The 23,481-nt window shown below is 35.5% G+C and overlaps 1 protein-coding gene across 1 annotated transcript; it reads right to left on the bottom strand.

Moving 5' to 3' along the window:
• Positions 1-68: 68 nt before the first annotated feature.
• On the bottom strand, positions 69-2,512 carry LOC122300719 (40S ribosomal protein S15-like). Its single transcript, XM_043111572.1, has 4 exons — positions 2,350-2,512; positions 2,116-2,264; positions 1,942-1,999; positions 69-567 (listed from the first exon to the last, which is right to left on the bottom strand). Exons 1-4 carry the CDS (start codon positions 2,350-2,352, stop codon positions 319-321), a joined length of 459 nt encoding a protein of 152 aa, XP_042967506.1. The 5' UTR covers positions 2,353-2,512; the 3' UTR covers positions 69-318.
• Between the last annotated feature and the right edge of the window lie 20,969 nt (positions 2,513-23,481).

Here is a 23,481-nt window from a genome sequence, read left to right as displayed (position 1 = left end):
GGGGAGGTCACGTACACCATACGCTTGAGCCAATAAACTTTACTTTTATGAACATGACGGTTGCAAACTTAAAAAACCAAAAAAACTCCTCTGAGTTACTTGTCAAAGCACACAAAAATGTCAAACATCAAAACTAAAACATAATCATTGTATCAAATGCAAAGGCTTTGCTGACTATAAACTGAAGTTACTTATCCAATTAAAGCATTCAACAAAACATGGAAACATTAAAACCCAGATGGAGTAACAAACAAAAATTTGATCATCACGGAGGTTCTTTGACAATAAGTCTAAAAATACCGGCCTCTTGTGATGATTTCACTTCAAAGGAATGAACCTTGAAGAATGGGTGGCACCAATACCAGGTCTACCATGCTTGACAGGCTTATAGCTGATTGAGAATTCGGCCAGGTAATGCCCAATCATTTCAGGCTTGATTTCAACCTGATTGAAGGTCTTGCCATTGTAGACCCCAATAATGCTTCCAATCATTTCAGGTACTATGATCATGTTGCGGAGGTGGGTTCGAACAGGTTCTGGCTTCTCGCCAGGTGGGGCCTCCCTTTTCTGATCCAAAAAATCATGAAATTGAATCATTGGAGTATTAAATGTAGTAGTCTAGGCCATTATACTTTCACAAAAAATAAAAGACACCATCATGGAGAAGAAGGCATTTCCACTCACATAGAAGTTGGTAGAAATAAGAATTTCGGATTAATAGATTATTTGACGTCCTAAAAGGTGCATTTATATATCTATTTCCAAACTGTCCACAAAACATAGAGAGGCCATACTCAGCACCAAACTGTCGATATGCCGTCCAAGCATTCCTTGCAAACATAAATAAACAAGCACTTGCACTCATCCAGTAACAAAAAGTCTAAAAACCTTGATACAGTATCATCACAAGCAACCCAGATGTCTGTATGATTATATATTCTAATACCAGTTACTGGTTTAACTACAGGCCCATTAGACATGACCAACAATGCCTTTATTTGCTAGACATCCTCTTGACCTTCCAAGACTCCTTGTAAGTATATGAAAGCAAAGATCTCATCCCATGGTACAACTCAAAAATCATATAAATATATATATATATATTTTTATGTCGAGGAACCTCTCCAAGGCAGGAGGGCCTTTTGGGCCCACCCCTGCAGAGTAAACCCTGGTCCCGTGCCCCGCACCCTCAGAAGTTTCCCTACACAAAACTGGTTAAATCACTGGCTTTTCATTAGGAGTTGTGGCCCCAAAGGATTGTTTGCACCCATGAGGTGTTGAACCTTGGACCTTGGACCTTTAGGGAGAGTAGTAACCCAAGACCAAGGCCTTCACCACTTGGGCCAACCCCTTGGGGTTAAAATCATATAAATAATTACCAAGGTTATCCCAATATAGATTATTAAATGAACTCTATTCATCATATACAAGCAACTGCCACTATCACTGTGGATAACTCATGCCATTCTCATCCAATGTAGGAAATTATTTCTAGCTTTTGCAAAAAAATAAAATAAAATTATATAACTGCTATTTCAACCTAAAATCCCATACAATATGTGCGTCACAGAATACAAAGCCTATTACCAGAGCTTAAAAACAAGCCTATCACATGTCTCTCTTCATTATATATACCAAAAGGCTTAAGCAATAATATAAGAAAACAACACCATTCAATTACGAAAGTTTAAAACAAAAAATAAAAAATAAAGCATAAATAGCAGACACAAAAGCAATGAATCCACCTGTGTGCGTAAAATACGTTAAAATCAACACTATCAAATACTAAGAAAATCCTTTATAAGAGACGTGTGACGCATCCACGGCCAAAACAATCAAGCATACCATCATCCAAGTCCAGAACAACATTATTTAATCACAAAGCGCATCGCATTAGACGTGACTTTAATGAGAATAACAACAATGATCAAGAAAAATTACCGCTTTACGAAGCTTCTTAATCAGGGCCATTGGCTTCCGCTTCAATCCCCTCTGAAACCTGTAACGCCACAAGCAATACACAGAAATCAGACCAATTTTCTACCTTAACCCAAAGGACCCACGAAAAATTCAGAACCATATCCTTAGATCCTTTGCGAAAACTATAAAATATACCTCCTGCGAGCACGGGCATGGAAAAGCTTAACGAGCTCATCGGTAGACATGTCAAGGAGAGCGTCCAAATCAACCCCTCTGAAGCTGAACTTCTTGAACGTCCTCTTCTTCGGCTGCCCCGGCGCCGCCACATCGGTCTCAACGTCAGCCTGAAACACACGAAGAGAGAAAGTTAGGCCGAGAGCGTGAGAGAGAAGGAAGAATGTGCGGGAAATAATGAAATTTGAGGTTGACCATGGTTGGAGCTTGGAGTCACAAGATCCCTTATCGGCAAGAAAGCTTCGGTTCGATCTGTGGCCGCTAGGGTTTTCGGATTATAACTTATGTCGATGGATATATATTGGGTAGTGTGGGTGTATCTGTAGCCCTAGATTGAGAGTGTGAAGTTTTTGTAGAAAGGACCTTAAAGTTTCTTTAAATTTATTAAGTCCCATAAGTTTGTAAATTGTAGAAAGGGATATTTACGCTTCTTTAATTTTCTTAACGTCCCCGAAATTTTATAAATTGTAGAAAGCGGAAGGAGATGGTTTGTAGTCTTTTTATCCTTTAATAGCTAAATGATTTGAATTAAAATATTTTATTAAATTTTAAAAAATAAGAGATAAAATCTTAAATAAAATATTATAAAGTAAAAAAAATTATTTTAATATAATTTTAATTTTAGAATATGAAAAAGTTATATTATTTTTTATATTTTATTTATAAGTTTGAAATATGTAAAGGAAATACTTTAGCCATAAAATTATTACACAAAAATAATTTCACAAATTAATATAACTTGATATAATTCATCAGATTGTAGAATTATTTTTATTATAAAATAGATATAACAAATCAGATAAAATTACATGAATTTATATAATTATTTTATGTAATTATTTTATAAATATAACAGTATTCAAGAAGAAATCTCATTCCCAATCTCTCCTATGGGCCCTCCCTCACAAACACTTGCCTTAGATTGAAGATCAAAGCTTCGTTCCATGGATATATATTCACAAAACTCCAGATTTTGTCACTCCAGCTTTATTCTATCCATAAACACAGTGTCACTTCCTTTAATTAAATCTACCTTCTTCTCACATTAATCTTCAAGAGAAACATTGCAAAATAATCAAAGCATGATAATGGGTTATATTATTCCTTTTACATTTTCATTTTTAAGAATAAGGGCCCTTAGCTCCAATTGAACACTTGCCTCCGCTGAAGCATGTCCACCTTCCTGGTAATCTCCTCATATTTCTCTCAAAGGTTATGAATTTCATCTTTCATGTTTTTCCTTTCCTACGCTTCGCTTGTTCCTGCTCTCATGTTTCAAGATTCTTCATGTTCACCATCACCGAGGTTGACTTCTTCGATGCATTTTTGGTGAGGTTTTCACAATTCCTCGTTCTTCTGGCAGAGTTTTTGCACTTCAGCGATCATATTGGTTACCCATTCCTGCATTGTCTTCAGTCTTGCTTCCATGGTGATTTCATCTTGGCCCTGAGTCGCCTGTAAACAGGTTGTCGCAGGCATATGAAATACATGTAAGACATACAAAAATCGTTATAAGAATCTCATAGACGATGTTACTATTAAAGTCATGTTTCATATGCCCTCAAGTCAAGTTCCAAGGACTCGAGTGTTCAATAATAAGCTTGTTAAATTCAAAAAAGATGAAATTAAAGGAGGGCGGCCTAGGGGCCGAGGAGTCTTCGATGCCAAAGTTAATAAGGATTTTTGAATGATTGCAAATAAACATTGAAGTAAAAATGTAGAAAGAGCTAGAGTCCTTTCCTCGTGCCTGGGGATGGGTATTTATATTAGCGTCTGAGGAGGAGGGCAGATTCTCTCTATCCTCATGGATCCCTTGTCCACATCATGACTCTCGTTTCAATCTCATTAATGCGGCTTGCCTCTGCGGTGGCACCATTAATGCGGTGCTTGGCTCGAGCTAGGTTGTCATATATGTGGCATGCTTTAGCAAAAGCACCATAAATGTGACCTGGTTCCTCATCTGATGTGGCCATTTTGGTTTCTCTCCTAGTCGATTGATGAAACAATGTCAGAGATTGAAGGGTTTCTCTTTGCTTCACGTTCACCCATGTCGATAGGCACTCAAGGGCTGGGTGGTGCCCAAGGTGCTGGATGGCTGGCACATCCCTCCTAGGTCTTGCCTATGGGTCAGTCTGACGGGGCTATTGTTTGATGGGCCTTGAGCTTTGCTTCTTACTCACTTGGTCACCCCATCTTGGGCCCAAGGGTAGATAGGGAAAATCCCCTTACACAAGGAGAGGGGTTCAAATCCAAATTTTTTATTTGGAGAATTGGGCCATATGCCATTATGCGTTATTTTGGAATAAAATTTGTTATTGATAATAATGAGTATAAATTAGTCAAATTATTACACTAAATAATAATTTTAAAGTATAAATCTAGATGTGACTAATTTTTCTTTAAATCGGTACATATAGGGGTGTTAATATGCAATATGATCCGTGAACTCAATATGAACATTATATGAAATTAGCGGATTTTGGATTTGATGTTTACCCCTATTTGCTTAACCCAAAAATAATCTGTTTTGATCTGTTTATATTTTATTTCAAAATTACAATTTTTTATTTATTTATTGTTGGATTGTAATATTGGTATTTCTTATTATGCTTACATTTTTATTATTGGAATTGTAATTATGAACCTATGCTCATTTTGGTTATTGTTGGGTTTGTAATATTGGTTTTATTAGATGTTAAAATTAAAAAAATATTAATATTTTTAGTTAGTAGGTAGTTTTTTTAAATTAAAAAAAAGATATTATAGCTACTAATAAATATAGATTTTAATTTTTATGTGAATTTATGTTAATCAAGTCAAATGGGTTATGCATGTTAATAACCCATTTACATGTAATGAGTTTAAATAAGTCGTGTCATATTGACCTATTTCTAATTAATTATAAAATAGGTCAAAACAGATAATACAACATAAGCCATTGTCTAAATGGGCTTTTTTAAGTCTGAAAGTTTGACATGTTTAGCTTAATAGATTGCATTCGAGTTGACCTATATAATCGAATGTCTATAACTTGACACGACACGAATATAACCCAAAAACATAATTTGTCACCCTTAGTAACATGTGCATGTTTGTTCCCTTTGAACGATACTATAAATAAATAAAAAATAAATAAAAGGGTCAAGAAGAAATCTCATTCCCAATCTCTCCTATGGGACGTCCCTCACAAACACTTTTGTTTCATGCAATGCCTTAGATTGAAGATTTCCTTAAAATACATGTGTTAAATGGAGGGGCGCCCACGTGGGGCAGACCCCTCCCCTTGACTGCATAACGCATGCGTTTCTGTCAATTAAATGGCAGTCTAAGGTTGGCTTTTAAGGCCAGCCATGTAGGGGCTATATATAGCCCCCTCTTTTGATTCTTGGTAATCATCTATCTTAATAAAAAGCTCTCTTTCTTTTGTTCTCTCTTAAAATAGTATTTAGGTTGTGGATTTGTTAAAGCGTTATTCTAGTTTTACACTATGTAGTACGTTTACCACTAAGTGGAAACTCTTAAGATTTGTCGATATAGAGAAATTTGTGGAGCAACTTTATAAGCTAAGTTTAAGGTACTTTCCGCTGTGCTTTCTAATATTGGTATCAGAGCTTTTATAATTACTTCCAGTTTCTTTTTGGCATATGCATGTAAACTGTGATTGTGTTTTTTTTATATGATTCGCGGGCATGTGGTGCTGCAGTGTTTTTTTTTCTTTTTTTTTTTAAAAAAAGAAAAAAAAGGGCTGAGCTGCTGTGCAGCGGTGCTGCGCGCACCACTTGTGCATGGAGGTGCAGCGCGCACCAAAGGGTGCTGCGCTCACCACCCACACACGTTGGTGTAGCGTGCACCAAGGGTGCTACGCGGCACCCCTGTAATGGTGCTGCGTGCACCACGATGCCTCGCGCACCATAAGGTGCCCACGGTGCTCCGTGCACCGTGGGGGCACCATTTTGGTGCGGCAAGCACCGCCTCGGTGCTGCGCGCACCAGTGGGGTGCTGCGGCAGCTTTCCGACGAACAGAGGCGCCGATAACCTCCTCAAACAGCAGTTGGAATTTGCTGGTTTTGCAGTTACTGTTCACGTGAACAGTAACTGCTGGAGGAAGAAGATGACTTATGTCATCTGTTTTTTTTTTTTTTTTGCATGGGCTTGGGCCCTTCTGCCCATTATGTTTTGGGTTTAAAAAAAAAAAAAGGGGGGGCTGGGCTTTTCAGCTCAGTGTTTTTCTATAAGTTATGCCTTTTAAAAAAAAACCGAGAAAAGAAAAACATAAAGTGGCACAATGGGTTTTGAACCCAAAACCTCCCACTAAACTAAGGAGATGGGTGCACCACTAGGCTACAAATATCCTTTGGTTTAGGTAGGGGTTTTAAATGTTTTTATAATAGTTTTTGTTTTGTTAAATAATAATAATAATTTTTTTTTGGCATGATTTAATATATGCTTAGATATATTGTTATATTACATGTGATCTTTTATTTAATGTTTTAGATTAAATGTGATTACATGTGAATATTTGGTTATTTTCATTCTATTTTTTTTCCATAATATTATATTACATGTGATCTTTTATTTAATTTTTAAATTAAATGTGATAACATGTATGTGTGTATTGAACATGTGGAAATATGATTATTTTATCATTTATGAATGTTAGACTTGAATGTTTAGACATTAGTCTTTATTTCTTTTAGTGATAAAATAAAAAATCCCACTAAATAGTCTTAGTTAGAATTGTCAATGTGAATGATAGGCTGAAAGAATTGCAGTGACTCCAGTAAGAACTGTAAATGCACTGATAGAACAAGAAAAATGGACTGTAATGGTCTCATATGAACCATTTTTGTAGACTGGCCCAATAGGTTGCTGTAGTCTGGCTATCTTTGTAGACTGGCTTGACAGGTTGCTATGGTCTGGTAGTTGTCCTTATAGACTAGCCCAAAAGGTTATTGCGGTTTTAGTAGGTTATGTCTTTACATGTGACTAGGCCTAGATGACTACTTAAGATATTGGGAGTATGGTTGAGATTTATGATGATAAATTCTCCCATATTTATATATTAAAATTTGAGCGGGAATTGAGTTAGAAATTTAATAATTGGATATTGTGGCGCAAGAGATGATTCTGAAGCCTAGCGATTTTTCGATCTTGCGACATTTCTAAATTATTCTTTTTCTAACTTAAAAGGACGCGGCAGATTTCTTAGGTGTGTGAGTAATATCCATTTTTTGCGTATTGTAGTGAAATGGCATCCAAGAATATTGTTACCGACTTAAACAAAGGGGAGAAATTAGATGGGAAAAACTATGACATATGGTATCGCAAGATCCAATATGTCTTAGATGAGCAATAGGTCTTGGAGGTCTTAGCTCACACTCTTACTATGCCCGAGGAATGGAACTCTGAACAATACAAGATAGATCAACAAGCCTATACCCAATGGGCTAAGAAAAATCGGTGCGCGCACATAATAATATTAAGCAGCATGCACAATGATCTAATGTATGAGTTCGAGGTCTATGACACTGCCCAAAGCATGTGGGAGACTTTGAAATTGAAGTTTGGTAGAACTTCAGCCACTAGGTTGCGTGGATTAACCATGAGGTTCGACTCCTATAAGATGCGCTCTGTGTGACGCCCCCAAATTCCGTTTGGGATCAGACGGACATTTGAAGCGTCGAGACATGCAACACAAGGTTACCTGCCCCCGTTCATGACATATAAGATGCAATGTTCCTAACATGCATCTAACATTATGCAATATTCGCAGCGGATAATTTTTTTCATTAGCAATACTATGCACCAAATTGAAAATATCCCAAATGCTTAAAACATACTTCATACATAAAGACACATTGAGTAGATCACAACACTAGTCCAAAATGGTTATGATCCAAAAAATACTAAAGATGCAACTCTATTGTACAAGTAGTAATTTACGTTAACTACTATATTAACATTGACGTCGCACCATCGCTTAGTCAACTATGTCTAGTTGATCAGCTCCTGATTCTCCTTCAGGTCCTGTAACAAGATCTACCATTCGGGGGGAATGGTAGTTGAGACTACCAAAGTGAGATTTGATTACAAATCTCAGTAAGTTAACAAAAAACTTCCACACAAGCTAATGATGCATGCATGACAGTAAAAGCATAAATGCATAATCAAATTCATAAGTAATTAAAGCATAACTTGGCGTACAACACAGCATAATTGACATAACTTAAATTGAAACATGAACTGAACTTGACTTGACATGAACTTGATCTGAAACTTGACTTAACATGAAAAATACATACTTCACAGTTGTTGTGACCCCATGTATTCTACGTGTAAATACATACTCCACAGTTGTTGTGGCCCCATGTATTCTACACAAACTTGACTTAACATGAAAGATACATACTCCACAGTTGTTGTGGCCCCATGTATTCTACGTGTAAATACATACTCCACAGTTGTTGTGGCCCCATGTATTCTACACAAACTTGACTTAACATGAAAAATACATACTCCACAGTTGTTGTGGCTTCATGTATTCTACGTGTAAATACATACTCCACAGTTGTTGTGGCCCCATATATTCTACGAAAACTTATTCTTTAACTGCTTAAATACATACTCCACAGTTGTTGTGGCCCCATGTATTCTACGTGACACAATTGCTGTGTCTCGCGTAGTGTATACGTCACAATTGCTGTGACCCCATACATAAGTAATCAAGATGAAACGTGACTGGAATACGAAATGACTGAAGCCCTAACGTAACATAACGTGACTTGTATATAACTTAAAATACATGACCAACTTGAGATAGAAATATTTCGTAACATTGCATAACATATAATAGACAATATATTTAACATGACATATTTGCAACAGTGAATATTACATGACTTGACATACATGTAATAGATGGCATACTTAGCATGACGTAATTGTAAGGTACAGTAATACATGACAGAATATATTATGTAACAGATAAAAATTGACGACAAAATAAATTCTGTATAATAGACAATTACGTGATAACTTGGCATGGCATGATATATATGATAACATACATACATACACTGTAGTTCCTTTACTTAGCACACATACACAGTAGACTGCTAGTAAGTTAAAAGCTAACTTACCTCGATCTCCGCGTTTCTTATAAAACTTCAAGTACGACCACGAGGAACTGTAATTAGTGATTCTAAAAGTTAGAACTAAATCACTAAATATTTGAAATATGGAAAATACTAACTTAAAGAGTAAAATTTTCATTTTACTCTCTACATGTGGAAAAATGACCGTTTTACCCATAACTTAAGGATTTTGCATACTAATTCCAAAAGTTTCTAAAATTTACATTCCTCATATAAATTTTGTCCTAAACTTAAATATCAACTCAGAAAAATTTAAAACAAAACACAACTATGAAGAACACACTATGGCCGAAACATCCATAGTCCATTTCCCTTGATTTTTGTTACAATTCCTTCCAACTTCAAAACTCATGCTTAAACCAAAATTTTGCAACAAACATCTTCCAATCCTAAGGTCAAAACCATACTTAAAACATCCATTTAGAAAAAGCTAATAATCAACACCAAACTTTTTTTGTAAAAAGATCCAAGCACTTGAATCACAAGTTTTGACCTTAAATCAAAACATCTCCAAGAATTTCAAAAATCAAATCTTACTTCTAACATATTCATAATATCATCCTAACATCAAACATGCTTTAAATTATCAAACTAAAGTCACCAAAATCACAAAATAACATTTGAAGTTTTTGGTTTTACACTTAGTCCAAAAACAGAAACTTTTTCCTCAACTAGTTTTGATAAATCTCTTGATCTATGACTTATAAATATATGATCTTCAAACCAAACCATTACATGGTTTAAAAAAATGTCCTAAAATATATATAAGCTTCTAATTCAAGATCACATGGTTAGAAATTAACCAAAACATAAATTTAGCCAAGAATATCCACACTTTGGCTTATCTGAATATCTCTTTGCATAAAATTTCATATCTTTGAAACTAACATCAAATATCTTAAAAATAATAATATAACATGTATATAAGATGTTTAGGATCCTCCAATAAAATTATCAAAGTCATTAGAATAGGTTTAGACCACCAAAGAGTTAAACTTTCTCAAAACAGAAACTGTTTTTTCCTCTTCCAGTTTCTAAGTTTCTAAATCTAAAAAAATCTTTCATCAAAACCTTTAATCATGTAAAAATCCTCAACCAATAGTCATATATACATGTTAACAATACTCCATAAAACTTTCAGACCAATATCTATCCATTAGCTTGGTCAAAAACTCCAAACTATAACATATTCTCCAGTTTACCTCCCAGAATGACCTTTCTATAGTTTATATAATATTTGACTGACCAAATAATCTTCAAATGGGGCAAATAAGATATCCATGTAAACTAGACTCAAAACGGAACAACTTATATGAAGGAGACTTTATGATAAAACACTTACAAAAGCTTCGAAATGGGTGTGCAAAAGACCTCCTAAAAGCTGTCCGAGAGAGAGTGTTTGATATTCTTTCAAGGGAAAGTGTAAATGAAGATAATTTCGTGGGGAGAGGTGGCTGGTGATACTTATGGATGAGATATGGAAGAGATGAGGCTGGAGTTGAGAGTTGAGTGTAGTTTTCTCCTACCCAAAATATCTATAAAAGATTATCTCATAATATTCTATTCAATAGTATCTACAAAAAATCAACGTAAGATATTTTTATCTAATAATATCTATAAAAATCAACTCAAAATATTTTTACCCAATAATATTCATGAAAATTACCTCAAGATATTTCTTTTTATCCAATAATATCTACAGTTTTGAACAAACGTTTTGTCCGAAAATATGAAAAAATATTATTACGCCATAAGACTTTAAATAACCCTCCGAGTCTAATGTCACAAACCATAATACATTTTGACACTTCTAACTATGTCCAATAATCAAAAACACACTTCTGATACCATAGTAAATAATAACACTAACTATGTAGTTAGACAAAAACCTATACGATTAATGGATTCGTGAAAACTTATAGGGTTTTCACGAGGTTCCTAAAGTTAATAGAAATTTCACAATTGAATTTCTAGCTGGCTGTTACACTCTGACCACACAATAAAGCAGCATCTTAGGGCTATGTCAACTATGATCCGCGAACTTAGGTCGGCAAGAAACAACCTGATAGATGAATAGCAAATACAGGCAGTGATAAGATCACTACCGAATTCTTGGGAGAATATGAACCAGAACCTGACGCATAACGAGAATATCAAAGACTTTGATGATGTCTCGCGTCACTTGGAATTGGAGGCTGAGCACCTAGAGTCTGCTAAGCCCAATCATACGGCCTATGTGGCTAATGCTGGTTTGCACAAGGCATCAAAGCCTAAGCGCACAAGAATGGAGTAGCTGCTGGACAAATTATAAAAGTGTTCAGAACTTCTCAGCACACCAAGAGGGGCAAGCGCGGGAAAAACAAGTCAAAATTAGAGTGCTTCAACTGCGGAAAGATTGGTCATTTCGCTCGTGACAGCACTGAGCAGAAGAAGGTACACTCTGACTTTTCTCGTATTGTTTTTGTAACTAGCCATGTGATGGTTGCTGACTCCTATCCTTTGTGGACTGTTGATTCAGGAGCGATCGAGCACATAGCGCGAGAAAAAGTCAGATTTGTAGAGTATCGCCGGATTTCAACTGGGAATCGTGATATCAAGGTGGGGAATGGAGCTAGCGTGGAGGTATCGAGACTTGGTACCTATAAGCTAGACTTGCGGGGTGGCCGCACTCTTTTCCTCCACAATGTGCTATACGCTCCCGAGATCCGACGAAACTTACTTTCAGTTGTTACTCTATTAAAACTTAGTTTTTGGATTGTTTTTTAAAACAATTATGTTTCCTTTCATTTGGGCCATATATTTTATGGCAATGCTTTTCTTTAAAACGGTTTTATGATATTGGATTTGGTTTATTCTAATATAAATGAATCTACTGCTTTTCTTTCATCATCTATTGATAATTTGGATTCATACACATGGCATGCTAGGCTTGGCCATATAGGATAAGATAGAATGACTTGATTAGCTAGAGAATGCCTGATAGGCAATCTCGCTAAGGTCATCTTACCCACATGTGAACATTGTCTAATGGGAAAAGTTAAGAGAAAATCGTTTAGAAAAGCCACTAGGGCATCTTTTTCACTGCAATTAATCCACTCAAACATCTGTGGTCCAATGAGTGTGAGGCCAAGACACGGTGGTGTCTACTTCATCACTTTTATAGATGATTTTTCACGTTACAGTCATGTCTACTTAATCTCCCATAAATCTGAAGCATTAGAATGTTTTAGGCGATATAAGAATGGTCGAGAATCAGTTAGATAAGAGTTTAAAAACTCTAAGAACTGACCGAGGACGAGAATATCTCTCTAAGCAATTTAAAAGGCTCTGTGATGAAAAATGAATCAAAAAATAGTTAACGATACCGAGTATGCCGCAGCAAAATGGCGTGGCGGAAAGGAGAAATCAAACACTGCTTGAGATGGTTAGGTTAATGATGGCACAAGCAAACCTACCAATTTCTTTTTGGGGGGATGCACTTTTGACTGATGCCTACATTTTTAACCGAGTGCCCTCTAAATCAGTAACTTTCACCCCATATGTACTATGGACCGGCAAGAAACTCAATTTGAGTAACTTGCGGCCATGGGGTTCAACGGGTTTTGTTCATGATCTTTCTCATAAGTATGGGAAATTAGGCCCTAGAGGGAAGAAGTGTAACAGCCCGCTAGAAATTTAACGGTGAAATTTCTATTGACTTTAGGAATCTCGTGAAGATCTTATAAGTTTTTACGAATCTATTAATCGTATAGTTAATGTTATTACTCACTGTGGTATCAGGAGTGTGTTTTTAATTATTGGAGATAATTAAAAAGTTTTATTTAGACACATGAAAAGATTTTAGCTACCTTACTCTTCCAACTCTACTTTCCACTTTTAGAAAATAGTCTAAACTGATTTTGTGGATATTATTACATAAAAAAGAAATATCTTGAGCTAATTTTCATGGATATTATTGGGTAAAAATATCTTGAGCTAATTTTTATAAATATTATTAGATAAAAATATTTTAAACTGATTTTTGTAAATATTATTGGATAGAAATATCTTGAACTGATTTTTATAGATATTTTTAGGTAGGAGAAACCTACACTCAACTAGATATTATTGGATAGAAATATCTTGAGCTGATTTTTATAGATATTTTTGGGTAGGAGAAACCTACACTCAGCTCTCATTCTAGCCTCATCCTCTTCCATATCTCGTCCATAAGTATCTCCAGCCACCCACCACGAAATTATCTTCATTTATACTTTCCACTAAAAAAATATCAAACACTCTCTCTCGGACAGCTTTTAGGAGTTCTTTTGCACACCCATTTCGAAGCTTTTGTAAGTGTTTTATCATAAAGTCTCCTTTATATAAGTTGTTACTTTTTTAGTCTAGTTTACGTAATAGCTTATTTTTTCTATTTGAAGATCATTTTATCGGTCAAATATTTTTTAAAATCTAAAAAGGTCATTCTAGGAGATAAACTGGAGAATATGTTATATTTTGGAGTTTTTGACCAAGTTAATGGATAGATCTTGGTCCAAAATTTTTATGGAGTATTGTTAACATGTGTATATGATTATTGATTGAGGATTTATTGCATGATTAAAGGTTGTGATGAAATATTTTCTTAGATCTAGAAACTTAGAAACTAGAAGAGGAAAAACAGTTTCTGTTTTGAGAAAGTTTAACTCTTTGGTGGTCTAAACCTATTCCAATGGCTTTGATAATTTTATTGGAGGATCCTAAGCCTCTTATATACATATTATAATATTATTTTGAAGACATTTGATATTAGTTTCAAATATATAAAATTTTATGTAAAGAGATATTCGGATAGTCCAAAGTGTAGATGTTCTTGGCTCAATTTATGTTTTGGTTAATGTTTAACCATGTGATCTTGAATTAGAAGCTTATATATGTTTTAGGACATCTTTTTTAAATCATGTGATGGTTTGCTTTGAAGATTACATCTTTATAAGTCATAGATCGAAAGGTTAATCAAAACAAGTTAGAAACAAAAATCAATGGAAATAGCATATGGGAATTTCGACCCTATGGAATTTTAATAGTTGTGATTAGTTTTAAATTTTTCTAAATTGATATTTGAGTTTAGGATAAAATTTACATGAGGCATGTAAATTTTAGTAACTTTTGGAGTTAGCATGCAAAATCCTTAAGTTATGGGTAAAACAGTCATTTTCCTACATGTAGAGGGTAAAATAGAAATTTTACTCTTTAAGTTAGTATTTTTCCATATTTCAAATTATTAGTGATTTAGTTCTAACTTTTAGAATCACTAATTACAGTTTCTCATGATCGCGCTTAACGTTTTATAAGAAACGCAGAGATCGAGGTAAGTTAGTTTTTAACTTACAAGCAGTCTACTATCTATGTGTGCTAAGTAAAGGAACTACAGTGTATATATGTGTGTTATCATATATGTCATGCCATGCTAAGTTATCACATAATTGTCTGTTACATAGAATTTATTCTGTCATCAATTTTTATCTGTTACATAATATATTCTGTCATGTATTGCTATACATTACAAGTACGTCATGTTAAGTATGCCATCTATTACATGTATGTCAAGTCATGTAATATTCACTGTTGCAAGTATGTTATGTTAAATATGTTGTCTATTATATGTCATGTTACGAAATGTTTCTATCTCAAGTTGGTCATGTCTGTCAAGTTATATTCAAGTCACGTTATGTTACGTCAGGGCTTCAGTCCTTTTATATTCCAATCATGTTTCATCTTGAGTTACATTCAATTTCGTGGGGTTCACAACAACTGTGGCACACGAAGTATGGGGTCACAGCAATTGTGACACATACACTATATGAAGCACAACAATTGTGATACGTCGAATACATGGGACCACAACAACTGTGGAGTATGTATTTAACTGTATTGTGACACGTAAAATACATGGAGCCACAACAACTATGGAGTGTGTATTTAACTGTATTGTGATGTGTAGAATATATGGGGTCACAATAACTGTGGAGTATATATTTTTTTCATGTTAAGTCAAGTTCAGTTCACGTTTCAATTTAAATTATATCAATTATGTTATATTGTACGTCAAGTCATGCTTCAATTACTTATAAATTTGATTATGCATTCATGCTTTTACTATCATCCATGCATCATTAGCCTGTGTGGAAGTTTGTTTTGTTAACTTACTAAGATTTATAATCAAATCTCACTGTGATAGTCCCAACTACCATTCTCCCAAATAGTAGATCTTGTTACAGGACCTGAAAGAGGATCAAGAGTTAACCAACTAGACACAGTCGACTGAGCGACGGTGCGTCATTAATGTTAATATAGTAGTTAAATTAATACTTGTATGATGAAGTTGCATCCCTAATACTTTTTGGATCATAACTATTTTGGACTAGTACTGTGATCTTAGTTATTCAATGGATCTTTATATATGAAGTATGTTTTAAGCATTTGAGATATTTTCAGTTTGGTGCATAGTATTGCTATAGAAAAAAATTTATCTACTGCGAATATTGCATAATGTTAGATGCATGTTAGGAATATTGCATGTTATATGTCATGAACGGGGGTAGGTAACCTTGTGTTGCATGTCTCGACGCTTCAAATATCCGTCCGATCCCAAACAGAATTTAGGGGCGTCACAAGGTGGTATCAGAGCAATACGTCTCTGGGTAGTAAATCCACATGTCCTTAGGAAATGCACCAAATATTAGGCTTGAAATTTTAGTCGACATTAAGTTTGGATTTCTAAAAAGTATGAAAGGTAGTATGTGGTTGTAATACGTATACTCGCGTGTTTCAGGAAGGGACAAAAATGACTCACGGTAAAATACCTCAAAATCTTGAGGAAGACTTCAGTCAGGATAATCATAATTCCTCGATGGATGGAGGATTAGCTGAAGTTGTGCGTATGCTGACTGACGTTCTTAGACATCAGCAACAGCAACAAGTGCACGTACCTAGACCCGAAGTTAGGGGTTGTCCATATGATAAATTTTTGATTTACCGTTACCCGAATTTTTTTGGTAATGAAGGGCCACTGAGAGCCGAGAAATGGATTATAAATCTCAAGAGAATGTACGAGATTTGTGGATGTCTTGAGGACCAAAATGTTCTATATGCTGGATACCTATTCCAAGGAGAAGCTGGAATATGGTGGGATACACGTAGGCAACTTCTAGTTAGGGAACTAGGAAGTATGGCTGCATTGTCATGGGAGAGGTTCAAGGAAGAGTTTGACAACAGATTCTTCCCAGACTTTGTCAAACAACTGAAGGCCCTGGAGTTCGCATCCTTCACACAAGGTAGTTTGACTGTGGAATAATATGCCGCTAAGTTCATGGCATTAGGAAGGTTTGCACCCCACTTGATTTTAACTCAAAAGATGCAGGCACAAAAGTTTCAAGCAAGACTTCTGCCAAGAATTTGAAGTCAAGTAGCTTGTCTCAGAATAGAGAATTACCAAGAGTTGGTAAATGTAGCGACGATAGCAAAGGCTGAGCAGAAGGAATTGGCGATCCAGAACCTTACCGATCGAAAGAGGGTCATGCCGTTTGCTGCCAGCAGTAGTGTTGAGAAAATGAGATCTTTTTCTAGCCCGGAAAAAGGCAAGGGAATAATGATAGGAGGACAGAAGCCGACCTTTTATTCACCATGCTCTAAGTGTGGTAAGCGTCATCCTGGATAATGTCATAGGGGATATGGAGTCTGTTATAGATGCGGAAAACTTGGACATATGATTAGAGATTGTCCCAACGCCATGCAAGGCAGTGGAGCTGGTGATCGCAAGCCAAGGCTACACATCCCGCAGTAACACCAGGTGATTTTGATGTTGATGCACCTGAAAGTGATGAAGCTGGCGTCATGACTGGAAGTGTTAATTTGTTAAGGTTCTCGGCTTGTGCACTATTCGATTCGGGTGCGTCGCAGTCCTTTGTGTCTGCAGCGTTTGCACGAATTTGTAGTTTGCAGACTAAGCTCTTACCATGACGGGTTGTAGTATTAATTCCCGATGGGAATACAGTATCTTGTACCCGTTTAGTTAAGGATTGTCCGTTAGAGCTAGAAGGAAAGACACTGAAGGCTAACTTGTTAGTATTTGGGCAGATATAATTCGACCTGATTTTGGGGATGGACTGGCTTTTCAAGCACTATGCTGAGATAGACTGTCGGAAACGAGAGGTTGTATTTGAACCTCCCACTAAAAACAAGATGAGTTACGCTAGAACATTAGTTAAGGCCACCCCACCTTTGATCTCGGCGTTGCAAGTTAGGAAGTGTATCGATGATGGAGCCTCAACGTTTCTATTGATAACTGTAGAGGAGACAGCCCGAACTATAGGAATCCAAGGGATACCTGTGGTTGAAGACTTTCTTGAAGTTTTCATTGATGAGTTACCTAGTTTACCACCGGATAGAGAAGTAGAATTCCAAATAGAGTTGGAACCGGCAACAACTCTGACTCACAATGCGCCATATCGTATGGCCCCTACCGAATTGAAGGAGCTTAAGCTACAATTGGAGGAACTTTTGGAGAAGAGTTTTATCCGCCCTAGTTCTTCGCCGTGGGGAGCACCTGTGTTATTCGTGAAGAAAAAAGATGGATCTATGAGGATGTGTATAGACTATAGAGAGTTGAATAAGGTGACGATTAAAAATAGATACCCATTACCCATAATCGATGATTTTTAGATCAATTGCAAGGAGCAGCAGTGTTTTCAAAGATTAACCTGAGATCCGGATATGATCAGCTAAAAGTCAAGGATCAGGATGTGCTAAAAACTGCCTTTAGGACAAGGTATGGCCACTTTGAGTTTTTGGTGATGCCTTTTGGGTTAACCAATGCTCTAGCCGCATTCATAGATATGATGAACAAAATATTCAGACCTTATTTGGATAATTTTGTTGTCGTATATATCGATGACATCTTAATCTACTCTAAGACCAAGGAGGAACACAGACATCATCTAAGTATGGCTTTAACTATACTTAAGGATTAGACACTTTATGCCAAACTTAGTAAGTGTGAGTTTTGGTTAGAAGAAGTAAAATTTCTAGGTCATGTGATCTCTAGTAGAGGAGTAGCAATAGACCCGAGCAAGATTGAAGCCGTAACAAACTGGCAGAGACCGACCAGTGTGCATGCGATCCGAAATTTTTTAGGACTGGCTGGTTACTATAGGAGATTTGTGGAAAGATTCTCCCGTTTGTCTGGACCACTCACCGCCCTAACTAAGAAAAATGTGAAATTTACTTGGAATGACAAGTGCGAAACAAGTTTTCTTGAGTTGAAGAAAAGACTTACCACCGCACCGGTACTTACACTGCCGGAACCTCTTAAACCTTTTGTGGTATTTAGTGATGCATCTAAGGCATGATTCAGATGTGTGCTAATGCAAGAAGGGAAATTGATTGCTTATGCTTCACGACAACTAAAGAATCACGAGTAGAATTATCCTACTCATGATTTGGAATTAGCTGCAGTAGTTTTTGCTCTTAAGATTTGGAGACATTATTTGTATGGCGGGAAGTATGAAGTCTTCACGGATCACAAAAACCTAAAGTATCTGTTTGAGCAGAAGAATCTTAATATAAGGCAAAGAAGATGGTTGGAATTAATCAGCGACTATCAGTGTGACATCAAGTATCATCTTGGAAAGGCCAACGTGGTAGCTGATGCTTTAAGTCGCAAGAGCAGACAAGAAACTTCATCTGTTCCTTCATTAGAAGTAAATTCCCTCTTATGTAGTATAAGAAAACTGTTGATTAGAAACCGTAGTCAGGAAATCATGTTAACTACAATCCAAGAATTCATTCCATTGGACTGGGAAGGACTGAAAGACCATCAAAAGAAAAATAGTAAACTTGCAGAAGTTGTAAAAAAGATCGAAAAGTCAAAAGGACCAGTGGACTTTAGCCTTAGAGAGGATGAGACTCTGTATTACAAGGACCGAAGAGTCATTCCAGCAGACGAAGAGTTAAAGGAAAAAGTACTAAAGGAAGCTCATAACACACCTTACACTGCTCATCCTGGTAGTACAAAAATGTATCAAGATTTGAAACAGTCTTTTTGGTAGGAAGGAATGAAGAGGGACGTGGCAAAGTTTGTGAACAAGTGTTTTGTCTGTAGATTAGTAAAGCAGAGTACCAAAAGCCAGCTGCTAAATTGCAATCATTGCCAATCCAGGAATGGAAATGGGAGGATATTTCAATGGATTTTATAGTTGGATTTCCAAGGACCTCAGCCGGAAATAATACTATCTATGTAATAGTTGATCGTCTGACAAAAAGTGCTCATTTCATACCCATCAAGAATACAGATTCTCTAGAAAGATTGACGAGAATTTCTATAGCAGAGATTGTCAGATTGCATGGAGTGCCTAAGACGATCGTATCAGATAGAGACCCTTGTTTTACATCACACTTCTGGAAAAGTTTACAAGAATCGATGGGCTCTAGTCTGAGGTTTAGTAGTGCGTACCACCCACAAACAGATGAATAAACAGAAAGGACAATTCAAACTTTAGAAGATATGCTAAGAGCTTATGTTTTGGATTACGAAGGGAGTTGGGAGAAACAACTACCTTTGGTAGAATTTGCTTATAACAATAGTTTTCAGGCCACTATTCAAATAACACCATATGAAACCTTGTATGGTAGAAAGTGTAGATCACCTCTGTATTGGAATGAAGTAGGGGAAAGCAAAGTAGTTGGACCAGAAGTCTTGCAAGAGATAAAGGACCAAGTACACTTGATTAAAGAAAGGATGAAAACAACACAGAGTCGACAGAAGAGCTACGCTGATAATCGAAGGAGGAGCATAGATTTTAAAGTTAGAGATTGGGTCTATGTGAAGGTATCTCCTATGAGAGAAGTAAGTAATTTTGGAGTGAAAAACAAGTCAAGTTCTAGATACGTGGCCTATGAGATAGTGGAGAAAGTGGGAGTAGTTGCATATCGTTTGGAATTGCCAACTGAGTTCCATAGAATTCATAATGTTTTTCACGTGTCTTCTTTGAAGAATAGTTTTGGGAATCAAACACCAATGATAGTGGATCCCGATAGCATACCTTTACAATCCAACTTGACCTATGAAGAGAAGCCGATGCAAATTCTTGACTGGGAAGATAAAGAGTTGTGGAACCATAAGATCCCATTGGTCAAAGTACTTTGGCAAAATCATAATATTCAAGAGGCGACTTGGGAGAAGGAAGTTGATATGCGAGCCAAGTACCCCCAGTTATATGACATCTAAATTCAGTCTGTAGAGTTGTTTTGAGCTTTTGCTTAATTGATACTTTGTGGTTCACTTGTACGGGACTGACAATATCAGATATTGTACTTCTTTGTTCGAATATCAATAAAGTATATATGTTTCATTAACTCTTGAATTGTTTCTTATGTTGATTTCGAGGACGAAATTATTTTTTAGAGGGAGGTTGTAACAGCCCGCTAGAAATTTAATGGTGAAATTTCTATTGATTTTAGGAATCTCGTGAAGACCCTATAAGTTTTCACGAATCTATTAATCGTATAGTTAATGTTATTACTCACTGTGGTATCAGGAGTGTGTTTTTTATTATTGGAGATAGTTAGAAAGTTTTATTTGGACACATGGAAAGATTTTAGCCACCTTACTCTTCCAAGTCTACTTTCCACTTTTAGAAAATAGCCTAAGCTGATTTTGTGGATATTATTGGATAAAAAAGAAATATCTTGAGCTAATTTTCGTGGATATTATTGGATAAAAATATCTTGAACTGATTTTTATTGATATTATTAGATAAAAATATCTTAAACTGATTTTTGTAGATATTATTAGATAGAAATATCTTGACCTGATTTATATATATATTTTTGGGTAGGATAAATCTACACTCAACTCTCACTCCAGCCTCATCCTCTTTCATATCTCGTCCATAAGTATCTCCAGCCACCCCCCACGAAATTATCTTCATTTACACTTTCCATTAAAAGAATGTCAAACACTCTCTCTCGGACAGTTTTTAGAAGTTCTTTTGCACACCCATTTCAAAACTTTTGTAAGTGTTTTATCATAAAGTCTCCTTCATATAAGTTGTTCCTTTTTTAGTCTAGTTTACGTGGATAGCTTATTTATTCCATTTGAAAATCATTTGATCAGTCAAATATTGTTTAAACTCTAAAAAGGTCATTCTTGGAGATAAACTGGAGAATATGTAATATTTTGGAGTTTTTGACCAAGTTAATGGATAGATCTTGGTCTGAAATTTTTATAGAGTATTTTTAACATGTGTATATGATTATGGGTTGAGGATTTGTTGCATGATTAAAGGTTGTGATGAAATATTTTCTTAGATCTAGAAACTTAGAAACTGGAAGAGGAAAAACAGTTTCTGTTTTGAGAAAGTTTAACTCTTTGGTGTCTAAACCTATTCCAATGGCTTTGATAATTTTATTGGAGAATCCTAAGCCTCTTATATACATGTTATAATATTATTTTGAAAATATTTGATGTTAGTTTCAAAGATATGAAATTTTATGCAAAGAGATGTTCGGATAGTCCAAAGTGTGAATGTTCTTGGCTCAATTTATGTTTTGGTTAATGTTTAACCATGTGATCTTGAATTAGAAACTTATATATGTTTTAGGATATCTTTTTTAAATCATGTGATGGTTTGATTTGAAGATTACATTTTTATAAGTCATAGATCAAAAGGTTAATTAAAACAAGTTAGAAACAAAAATCAATGGAAATAACATATAGGAATTTCAACCCTATGAAATTTTAATAGTTGTGATTAGTTTTAAATTTTTCTAAATTGATATTTGAGTTTAGGATAAAATTTACATGAGGCATGTAAATTTTGGTGACTTTTGAAGTTAGCATGCAAAATCTTTAAGTTATGGGTAAAACGATCATTTTCTTACATGTAGAGGGTAAAATGGAAATTTTACTCTGTAAGTTAGTATTTTTTCATATTTCAAATTATTAATGATTTAGTTCTAACTTTTAGAATAATTACAGTTCCTCGTGATCGCGCTTAAGGTTTTACAAGAAACGCGGAGATCGAGGTAAGTTAGCTTTTAACTTACAAGCAGTCTACTATATATGTGTGCTAAGTAAAGGAACTACAGTGTATATATATGCGTGTTATCATATATGTCATGCCATGCCAAGTTATCACATAATTGTCTGTTACATAGAATTTATTTTGTCACCAATTTTTATCTGTTACATAATATATTCTATCATGTATATGAAAACTATTACATAATATATTCTGTCATGTATTGCTATACATTACAAGTACGTTATGTTAAGTATGTCATCTATTACATGTATGTCAAGTCATGTAATATTCATTGTTGCAAGTATGTCATGTTAAATATGTTGTCTATTATATGTCATGTTACGAAATGTTTCTATCTCAAGTTGGTCATATCTTTCAAGTTATGTTCAAGTCACGTTATGTTACGTCAGGGTTTCAGTCCTTTCGTATTCCAGTCATGTTTCATCTTGAGTTACATTCAGTTTCGTGGGCTCCACAACAACTGTGGCACACGAAGTATAGGGTCACAGCAATTGTGACTCATACACTACGTGAGATACAACAATTGTGATACGTAAAATACATGGAGCCATAACAACTGTGGAGTATGTATTTAATTGTATTGTGACACGTATAATACATGGGTCACAACAACTGTGGAGTATGTATTTACACGTAGAATATATGGGGCCACAACAACTGTGAAGTATATATTTTTTTCATGTTAAGTCAAGTTTCAGATCAAGTTCAATGTCAAGTCAAGTTCAGTTCACGTTTCAATTGAAATTATATCAATTATGTTATATTGTACGTCAAGTCATGCTTCAATTACTTATGAATTTGATTATGCATTCATGCTTTTACTGTCATCCATGCATCATTAGCCTGTGTGGAAGTTTGTTTTGTTAACTTACTACTGTAGTAGTCTCAACTACCATTCTCCCGAATAGTAGATCTTGTTACAGGACCTGAAGGAGGATCAGGAACTGACCAACTAGACACAGTCGACTGAGCGACGGTGCGTCGTTAATGTTAATATAGTAGTTAAATTACTACTTATACGATGGAGTTGCATCTCCAGTACTTTTTGGATCATAACTATTTTAGACTAGTGTTATGATCTTAGTTATTCA

This window comes from Carya illinoinensis, chromosome 2 (genome assembly GCF_018687715.1).
Source record: "Carya illinoinensis cultivar Pawnee chromosome 2, C.illinoinensisPawnee_v1, whole genome shotgun sequence".
NCBI classification, from domain to species: Eukaryota; Viridiplantae; Streptophyta; class Magnoliopsida; order Fagales; family Juglandaceae; genus Carya; species Carya illinoinensis.
The sequence above is the reverse complement of the archived record's forward strand: the minus strand, read 5'-3'. Positions and strand labels throughout refer to the sequence as shown.

Excerpts from the sequence above, each read along its gene's own strand:
- LOC122300719 (XM_043111572.1), bottom strand. Across the intron at positions 2,000-2,115 it reads CATGCCCGTGCTCGCAGGAG|GTTTCAGAGGGGATTGAAGC; the intron begins GTATATTTTATA and ends GTGGCGTTACAG. Across the intron at positions 568-1,941 it reads TTAAGAAGCTTCGTAAAGCG|AAAAGGGAGGCCCCACCTGG; the intron begins GTAATTTTTCTT and ends TTTTTGGATCAG.